A 9,997-nucleotide genomic window follows, 5' to 3' on the forward strand; every position below is an offset into this window, starting at 1 on the left:
GGAGTGGTGCTGAGAGAAAGGACAAAACAAGTGGTGTTTCCCTCAACTTCCAGTCTTATAATCTTACTCTACCAGGGGCTGTAAAGAAAGAAGAACCATTTTGAACCAGCTCCTTTCCCAGTATTCAGAATATAAGGAATATTTTTTTTTTTTTTTTTTTTTGCTTTCCCTCATTACCTCCTCAGTAAGTGAAACAAGCTGTTAAGAGGAGAAAAAAAGGAAAGCTGTAACAGAGCACGGATGGCATACTGAGAGGAGAAATAATGAAAAACATTCTGAGAGTTGTACAAGCATGTGGGCATATCCCCCCCATGTGTTCACCCTCTGCACATCGCTCACTCAATTTTCTCAGGTTTTTCCTTTTCATATACTAGCAGATGCTTTCATTTCACAAAGCGTAATTATTATATGCATGCATAAATTAAACACCATAAGCATTGTAAATATTTCTCTACAGCCGAACAGCTCAGGAGCAAAAATAATCACTGGCTGTATTTCACATCATTTTGGAGTGAATTTTTAACTGAAAAAATAGTATATGGACTACTCTCATAACTTAAAAAGCTCTGATAATTTAAAAAAAATTAAAATTCAGTGAAGTGTTGCCATTTTCAGAGAATAAAAGATGCTGTGCATACTAAATCAGTTTATAGTAATGAAAATCATCGTTATAAAAAGAACTAGAAAATCCTATATTTCAGACTCAAATAGTCAGTTGCAGGATTGTTCCTCTGAATTATGACTGAGTCACAATGGCATGTGTCTTTCTCCAGCTTCCTGTTTTTACCTCTAAGTACTAAGCTATGTATCCTTTTTTACAAGGAAATATAAAACTTCCAGGAGAGCTTTTCATGTCAAGCCCTTCCTCCTCAATGCTTAGTAAAAACAAAAAGAAAAACAAAGAAAATTTACTATGAGCAGAACGCTGGGGAGTTATTAGAGCCTACCTAACAACTCAGCATACTGAAATGTATTTGTAATTTTCCTTTATAGTAGGTCCCTGGAGGTCTCTCCTGTCAAGTCAATCAGCAGAATAAGATAATTATGGAAAGCCTCTGTATTGCCTGACTGCTCTCCACCTTATCATTTGTTTAAATTGCTTATGTATATTGGAGTCACCCAATAACAATACACAATCATGTTACATTTAAACTCTTGTCATCCTTCATTATGTCACCAAATGGATAGATAAGATCATCAGAAGCAAATGGAAGCACAGAGTATTTTTCCCTTGAGCACAAGATATAACACAGGATCCAGAGGGAAGTATATAGTGCAATCAATTATGTCAGTGAGAGTGCACAGGTTTTCCAAAGAGCAATAGGCAAAAACTAAATTTTCTAACAAAAATTTGCTCAGTCTGAAACTCTACAACAACTCTACAAACTCTCGATTATATTGTCTATAGTAACCTACCCCATATAGGCTCTATCAACCCATAACATGCATATATAGCGGTCTACTAGAGTCTTGTTGTTGCAATTATTAAAGGATCAGGGGGCATGGATCATTGAGAGAATTATGGGATCAATAGAAGAACTGTACAAGCAATAGGCCTGGAAGCAAAAGGCCTGTGTGTGAGAAAAAACTCTCCATGAGAAAATTCTTGTGAAGAAAACAAGCAGGGCTGGGAACAAAGAGGGAGTTTTGAAAAGGTACAGCTTTACAGAGGGAGGAGGGTGAACACCGAATTCTTTTAATCATAACATAACTGTAGAAGCTTGCCAATGTAAGTCCAATTATGTAGAAGTGGAAATTCGCTTTGATAAGTTTTAAGCCACTTAAGAGTTAACAAGCTGGTATACTATATAAGTGCCTCTGGATTGCTAATAAATGGAGTTTTGCTCTTATCAACCATACTGGCTGGTCTGCAAGTAACTCCCCCCGCCAGAGTCGCCGGGCCTCTCTTCTTTTTACAATTCCAACATTTGGTGCCCGAACAGGGACTGGGACTGGCACTTCATTTTGACTTCGGTGGGAGCTGACGTGGCACCGATTAAGCAGTGATCGGAGGGCAAAAGGTCAACACTTGCTGGCGAGTGTCTGACCTGTGCCTGGACTGACCTGACATCAGGGGTCTGCCGAATCGGCTGACAAGGGCTAAACCTGCAAGGCTGCATGACCGTGACAACAGGGACAGCGGTAAGACGCGGGGTTTGCGGAAGGACGCAGTTACGGAAACAGAGGTGGCCCTTGGTTTATGCTTTTTAGAAAAGCGGGAACTTAAAGAAGTACACCTTTATAAGGAACTAGCTGATCCAAGATCGGTTAAAAAGAAAGCTAAAGAAACAAAAGCTCTCAAATTCACCTGGAGAGCAGTAACTAGCACTCTCGCAGAAATGAAAACAGAAAAGACAGTTGCTGTAGCTGCCATAGAGACTTTAGAGAGTGGCAGCGCTGGCCGTAGTAGCTCTGGGAAAGAAACAGACACGGGTCTTACGGAGCGGCGGGCAGAGACCGGAGCCGAGTCCGGGGTAGCACGGTCCTTCGGGCTGGCCGCGAGAAAACCGGTTAAAAACGCGGCGGCACACGTCCGCTCACTGCAGGAGCTGCTAAACTCGGCAGAGCCGGATGTTATCCCTCCGATGGCCGAGGGAGAAATGGCTGCGAACGCGGAAGCAGAGACACCCGACCCAAGGGGCGGGGCGCAGGCGGGCCAAGGAGACACAGGCAGTCCTGGCGTCCTGCCGAAAGCGGCAGAGCAACAGAGAGGTCCTAAAACCCGGCCAAAAGCGGCAGAGAGTAACCCCGCCCCCCGCTGAACAGCAGCACGTCCGGCAGCAGCGCGGCTTCTGCGGTTTCGTCTCCTGCAAAGCCAAAGCCGGCCGGGGCGGCCCGGAAGCAGCCCCAAAAGAAGAAGTACCAACAAATAATGCAAAAAGTAATCAAAAAGCTTGCTGACTTATCTACACAAAGCATTTTGCAGTCTATCTTTACAGCAGATGTCCTGTGTTCAAATGACTACACCAGCATCGTACAGTTGTTGTTAACCCCTTCACAGTTCCTGCTCTGGGAACGAACGTGGACTGCAATGCTACAGAATGTCCTGCAACAACAGGGACAAGGCATCGCTACATCACTAACCAGAGAGGTACCCAGCAAAGCGGTGGCATGCTACAGGACCCCGAAACGAGAAGGCGCAGTCAGCATCAGCTCCTGAGGAAAGTGACGCCACTACTTCAACAGCTGGGACTCTGAGACCTGTCCCGAGGAGCCTTGGGAGAGGCTGCAGACGTGGCTGAGTGAAGGAGCTGAGGACTTGCCAGATCCACCACTCGCCGCAGCAGGAGAAATAGCGAGACTCTGGGGCAAATGTAACAGCTGCCCTGGGTGGTTGCTAGTGACTTGTGGTGGGTGTCGGGGAACCCTCTCCAAAGGCAAAACTAAGAAGAAGAATTGCATAAATTTTTGGGTATATTGCATAAATTTTTGGGTATAACACCAAACACAGAAATAAAGTGAAAATTGTTTTTTGACTGTCTTGAAACAAGAGCATTAGCAGGCATTTTCAATCAGCTGTCTGCCCATTTAGATCAAGTGAAAGCAGTCAATTTAGTTAGCATTTATGTTTTTACCTGGTACTTTAGCAGCCAGGGCTCACGCTATTTTGCATAAACTTGCTTGCTGGGAGAGGGATAAGTTTAATATGACTTTGCAAATGCTCAATGAGTTAAGTGTGTGTGTTATTAGTGTTAGACATATAATATTACAAGATTAAGCAGCCATTGATTTTCTACCATTAGCTCACAGCCATGGCTGTGAAAGGTTCCAAGGTATGTGCTGTATAAATCTTTCTAACCACTTTGTCCTAATTCACAAGCAGATAAGTGAGTTACATCGATTAACTACACAATTACAGAAAAAAGAAGATGGTCTCAACTTAGAGGGATGGTTAAAGTTATTACGTATAAAATCATGGCTAGTTTTATTTGTGTAGCATTTGATTACTGTAAGACTAGTAATATTACTTAGTAATATTACTAAGGTGTTCACCTTGCCTTCCAATGCTTGCAAAAGATAATATACAAAGTCACCACATCTGTGACCCATCAAGTATTGCTTGTACAAAAAGAAAAAAAAAAAAGAGGGAATTGTTGCAATTATTAAAGGATCAGGGGGCATGGATCATTGAGAGAATTATGGGATCAATAGAAGAACTGTACAAGCAATAGGCCTGGAAGCAAAAGGCCTGTGTGTGAGAAAAAACACTCCATGAGAAAATTCTTGTGAAGAAAACAAGCAGGGCTGGGAACAAAGAGGGAGTTTTGAAAAGGTACAGCTGTGGACATAAGACCCGGAGGGAGGAGGGTGAACACCGAATTCTTTTAATCATAACATAACTGTAGAAGCTTGCCAATGTAAGTCCAATTATGTAGAAGTGGAAATTCGCTTTGATAAGTTTTAAGCCACTTAAGAGTTAACAAGCTGGTATACTATATAAGTGCCTCTGGATTGCTAATAAATGGAGTTTTGCTCTTATCAACCATACTGGCTGGTCTGCAAGTAACTCCCCCCGCCAGAGTCACCGGGCCTCTCTTCTTTTTACAATTCCAACATCTTGTATGGGTCGTTAAATTTCCATAGATACAGAATCCTAAAAATGTACAGTGCACTCCTATCTGCCACCCCTGCCACACAATGGAGCTGTGTGGTCCCCATTGCCCTTAGCTACTTTTGATTTCCCAGCATTTCAGAATTCAAACTGTAAAATCCATAGCATATACTGTTTATCAGTAATACACAAAAGTTTAAGAGTAAATTTCAGACTGAAGTCAAAACAACCAACTTTCTCTACCTCACCATTACTCCATAAAATCTGCACACAGAGGCTGTTCATGCACTTTGCCTTCTTTTTCATCAGGCATGAACAAGTATATTCTATCTACAGGTGGGCACAGTACCTGCTAATAAAGCCATCATATGTTGTCATTATATTTGCCCTAATACTTTCAAAAAATACATAGATAACGTTGTTATTTTTTTTAAAGTATGCAAAACAGGATCAAGGAGGAAACAGCAAAATTGACTATTAAATATACCTAATGCCAATATTTGCAAATATTGGCATATCTTTAAGAAACAAATTTTTTAAAAAATTTGAAATCTGTATTTTGACTGGAATACTTAAGATAACAAGACATATTCACACAAGCTAAATGATACTCATGTTATCAAAACAAGCAAACACCCTCTACAGATAAGGAAAGTGGTACATGGAATCTCCCATCATATCTAAGTACCTTTCAGGTAATGTGGGCCCAGCTCTTGTTGCACTGGATGCTGAAGCTGATGAGTCAATGCATGGAATTCTGAACTCCTTTTCAGTCTGGTCTTCTTTTTCTCTTTCACGGGCCTCTGAATAGGGAGAGCACAGAAATAACAAATAATCAAAAAATATTAAAATTACCAGCTTGCAGAGGACAGTAAGCCAGTTTCTTTTAATTTTCAGACCTAGATGAAATACTTGAAAAGGTAACAGCAAATAAAAGATTTAACCTGAAAATACTTTTTCACATATGTTAAATTTCCATTGCTACTGCAATGGTCGCTCAACAAAATGTCACAAGGAAAATGTAAACACTTCCCAGTTGTTCCTTTGTACACACTATCAAATATAAGTTGACCATATAAAGAAGCTGATATTTCAACTATTTTCAATACTACAGTAAAACAGCATGATCAATTCAGTGAAATTTTTATGTTTTCGTAACACAACTAAATTAGTGCAGTTAAACTATCCAGATGTACATATAAGAGAATTTTAAATATCATTTATTGAAAAGAAACACAAAGTACTGTTTGCATTAGTAGTTCATTTCTACCTCACTTAGTGAAAAAGAATCCCTGAGCAACATTGCAATAAAATCTAAGTAAACAAAAACTTCCATCTCATATTATGTAATCAAGGGGGGTGGGGAAGGGTTTACTACTACAACTACTATGTTGTTAAAAGTTCTCAAATATTTCAATTAAGGTGAGGAAAGTTACTTTCTTTCTACACAAGAAACATTGTGTTCTCTTTTTCCTCACTTTTATTAGCTAAACAAAAAAAAGAAAAACATGTTTTCAGCAAAGCTAGGAAACATTTTCCTCCAAAGAGGACCACAAACAGCTGTAAGATACAGAACCTGGAAATGTATTTTGATCTCAGTTCCACAAATCAGGCAATGGGGGAGACATATCCAAAAGTTATCACAGTCATTCCAAAAAGCTAAAAATCAGGAGTGTATCTCAACAAATCTGAAAATAAAGTGCTCACATTAAGCCATCCCTACAACAAATACGCATTTTTGATTGCTATACTCTCAATACTAAAATTTATTTCTAAGTTAAATTGCTGCATTACCTACAAAGTTTTATCATTTTTGGCAAAATTATCAACTTTACAAACATCAAAATGCTGTGTGTTTCCATTACAGTAATGGTAAGGGATTGGGAGGTAGTCTGCTGCAGGGCAAGGGAGAGGGCACACTCAAGATGAAGGTCAAGATATCTTGACATAAAAGCATTGTATTTTTGCAATCACTTATTTATAGTGAAATTTCCCTATTGTAATAAATAAAGTATGTAATCCGTGCTATTATGTATAAAACTGAAATGTAGACCATGCAGAGAGAGTTTCAAAATCCCTCCACCAGCCTGGCTGAGAGAAAAATTTCACAACACTGAAAGAAGTTCTCTCACGGATGTAATCAATAAGTGAGGATTCCACCTAGGTGGGGCTGGAGCTTATCACCAGGACATTCACACCATGACGACTTGATCATCACCTTCTGATATCTACATCTCATCTGATAAGGAATAGGACATTCCGGGAACTAAAAATAACTGTTCCAGGAACCAGAGATGGCCCATTCATCTTCAGAGATGGTCCATTCATCATCTAGGATGGACAATTCATCAGACCCAGGAAAGGCTTTGTGCAGCCCAACTTTGGGACAAGAAAACTTCATGAATATGCTAAAATTACAAGAAGAATAGAATTAATTTGGACTCTGCCCAAAAACTGTATAAGAAGGAACCAGCTTTTGAAACTGATATTTTGGTTGCATAATAAATGTTATTTCTTTATAAATTTTGATTGGGCAATCTCGTTTATCCCACTACTAAACAAAAGTATGATATAAATAAACAATTCCTTATAAAGAATGAAAGCTCAACCTGAACAAGTATCAAACATAAAAAGGTTTCCAACATGCACATACATTGGTGTGTTTAGATTCAGCCAACACAAAAAAAAAAAAAAAAAAAAACAAACAAACCAAAACAGTCCAAAATGAATTTTGGAATCCCTTGTATATTTGAATTTCATAGTGTTTTTAAGTCCAAAAAGTTGATGAGTCTCTAAATAGGTCTGATCCAGTTCTGTATAGAATCACAGTAATAAAAACATGGCATCACAGTAGAACAAAAGGCCCACATTGTCCACAAACTGGCGAAGGGGAAGGAGAAAGCATGGATAACTGTGTTGGCAAAGGGATTTGTAGAACATGCATGAGTGTTCTCAAAGACCTTGTTTGGACTGGAGTTCACTTTATTACAGGCAGGAAAAAATACAATTTCCTCCATCTGCCACTCTCAAAACAGCCCCCTCAAAAAGTGCCCACTCCCAGCACAGCAGAAGGCAGAGACACATTTGTAGACTGCTATACAACTTGCTCCTTGGTCTAAGACACACATTTCTTCTTCACTACTTTGCTGTCTCTAGAATAAAGCTGTCTGTACCAATTTCTCTTCCAAAATAAATACACAGCGAAGTAAAAGAAGAAAGAAAAGAGTTTGTGTGTTTTTCCTGTATCTGAAAGCTGTGCCTCACAACAGGAGCTTTGCACATGCACACTGCTCTAACACCCTCAGACAACATCAGCAAATTAATAACTTAACTGTTCATCAAGACCCAAGCTGCTTAGGGCTGTCTTCCTTGAACAAAACTGAGTTTCTGTTTTGTTATCTACACAGCCAGTCCAAGACACTTCGAACATCACCCTGAGGGAGCAAGTCAAAACATGTTTTAGAATGCAATAGCAGACTACGCTCGCACTTCTTACCCAAGACTTTCCTGCTCCTCTCCACTGCAGTTCTCCTCGTTTGCTCAAACATAGCTTCGAGGTCGAAAGTTCGAGCCTTCTTCCCTGGAAATGAAGCAAACGGAGACTGAAACACAGGCCCACCTGGGGCTGACAGGCCCCACGGCTTCGGCCCCCGCTCTGCCAGCCAGCTCCTGGCCCCGCCGGCCGCATCGCCACGCACCGAAGCCGGAGAAGCCCATGGTGGCCGCCAGCTCCGGGTCTGGTGTCCCCAGCATCTCTGCGTCTGCAACGAGAGGAGAGAGCAAACCACGGGGTGAGCGGGGGCCGCGGGTGAGCTGGGCCCACCTCGGCCCCGGCGTCCCCACCGCTCACCGCCCTCAGCCGCCGGCTCCATGCTGCGCCTGCCCCGGATCCACAACAGGCGCCGGCAGGAAGCGGCTGGGCGGGGACAGCCGGGTTCCTTGCCAGCGAAGGAACCCGGCAGCTTTATGGGGTCGGAATCCGTGCTCCTCGCAGCACCCCATAAAACTACAGCACGTTTCTGCGCGTGTTGTGCAGACGCTCCTTGAGTTCTTCCAGGCTCGGTGCCGTGACAAATTCCCTGGGAAGCCTCTTCTAGGGACCGACCACCCTCTCAGGGTGGGCCTTTACCTGATGTCCAACCTGAATTTCCCTTGGCAGAACTTCATTCTGTCTCCTCCTGTCCTGCCGCTGGTCACCAGGGAGAGGAGATCAGCACGTCCCCACTGCTGCCCCCCATGAGGAATGTTTCCACAGCCTGAGGCTTCCCCTCTGCCTTCCCTAAACTGAACAAGCCAAGTGACTTTAGCATCTTAAATCTTACCTCGAGACACTTCATCATCTTGGCCCCCCTGCTCCTGACACACTCGAACAGTGTGATGTTTTTCTTAAACTGAGGTGCCCAAAACTGCACATAGGACTCGAGATGGGATGTGCAACCCCACAGTACAGCGTAGAATGGAATAGTCACCAGTCCCTTGACTGGCCAGCAGTGCTGTGCCTGATGCCCTCCACAACGTAATTTGCCCTTTTGGCTATCACTTTTGGCACACTCTTGACTCATTTTCAACTTGTCATCAACCCAAAAACTCAGATTGCTTTTCATGGAGCTGCAATCCAGCTTCTCATCCTCCAATTTCTCTGTGCAACCATGATTTCCCCGTCCTGTGTGGAGAATCTGGAACTTGTTAGATTTTATATGATTGGTCATTGATCTGTTCTCTATCCAAATCTCTTGTAAGGCTCCTCTGCCATCAAGGGAGTCAACAGCTCCTCCTGGTTTAGTATCATTAAACTTAATTCCTGCAACCAGGTCATTTATAAGAACATTAAAGAGCACTGTCCCTAAAATTGAGCCCTGGGGAACCCCACTGGTGACTAGGCACTAGCTTCTCAATCTTGAGAAGATGAGAGAATTTCCTCATTTGCTGTTGTGCTGGTTTCAGCTGGGGTACAATTAACCTTCACAGTGGGTATCACAAGGCTATGTTTTGGATTTGTGCTGAACACAGTGATGATTATATAGAGATGTTTCTGTTGTTGCTGGGCAGTGCTTGTACAGAGCCAAGGCCTTTTCTGCTTCTCAAACTGCCACAGTGGCAGGGAAATTGGGGGTGCTTGGGAGGCTGGGAGGAGACAAAGACAGAATAGGTGACTCAAACTGGCCAAAGAGATATTCCAGACCATATGACATCATGCTCAGTATATAAATTGGGAGGAAGAAGAAGAGGGGGGGAACATTTGGAGTGATGGTGTTTGTCTTTCAAGTAACCATTATGCATGATGGGATCCAGCTCTGCCAGAGATCACCAAACACCTGCCCACCCATGGGAAGCAGTGACTTAATTCCCTGTTTTGCTATGCTTTTGTGTGTGGCTTTTGCTTTCCCTATTATACACACCCTTTATCTCAACCCACAAGTTTTCCAGCTTTTACCCTTCTGATTC

General features: G+C 42.2%; 1 protein-coding gene across 2 annotated transcripts in view; it reads right to left on the reverse strand.

The window, feature by feature from the left end:
* WDR70 (WD repeat domain 70) overlaps positions 1 to 8,448 on the reverse strand; it is a 129,468-nt gene extending 121,020 nt beyond the window's left edge. Inside the window, exons 1-4 of one of the 2 annotated variants that reach the window (XM_010395184.1) lie at positions 8,403 to 8,448; positions 8,251 to 8,313; positions 8,049 to 8,132; positions 5,241 to 5,355 (exon numbers count right to left, since the gene is read on the reverse strand). In XM_010395184.1, the coding sequence (XP_010393486.1) occupies positions 5,241 to 5,355; positions 8,049 to 8,132; positions 8,251 to 8,313; positions 8,403 to 8,424 (284 nt within the window). In that variant the 5' untranslated portion in view covers positions 8,425 to 8,448. Of the gene's footprint in view, positions 1 to 2,440; positions 2,598 to 5,240; positions 5,356 to 8,048; positions 8,133 to 8,250; positions 8,314 to 8,402 lie in introns of those variants that run through there. The other variant, XM_039566679.1, reaches the window with a different exon arrangement.
* Positions 8,449 to 9,997: the final 1,549 nt, after the last annotated feature.

This window comes from Corvus cornix, chromosome Z (assembly GCF_000738735.6).
Source record: "Corvus cornix cornix isolate S_Up_H32 chromosome Z, ASM73873v5, whole genome shotgun sequence".
Lineage (NCBI taxonomy): Eukaryota > Metazoa > Chordata > Aves > Passeriformes > Corvidae > Corvus > Corvus cornix.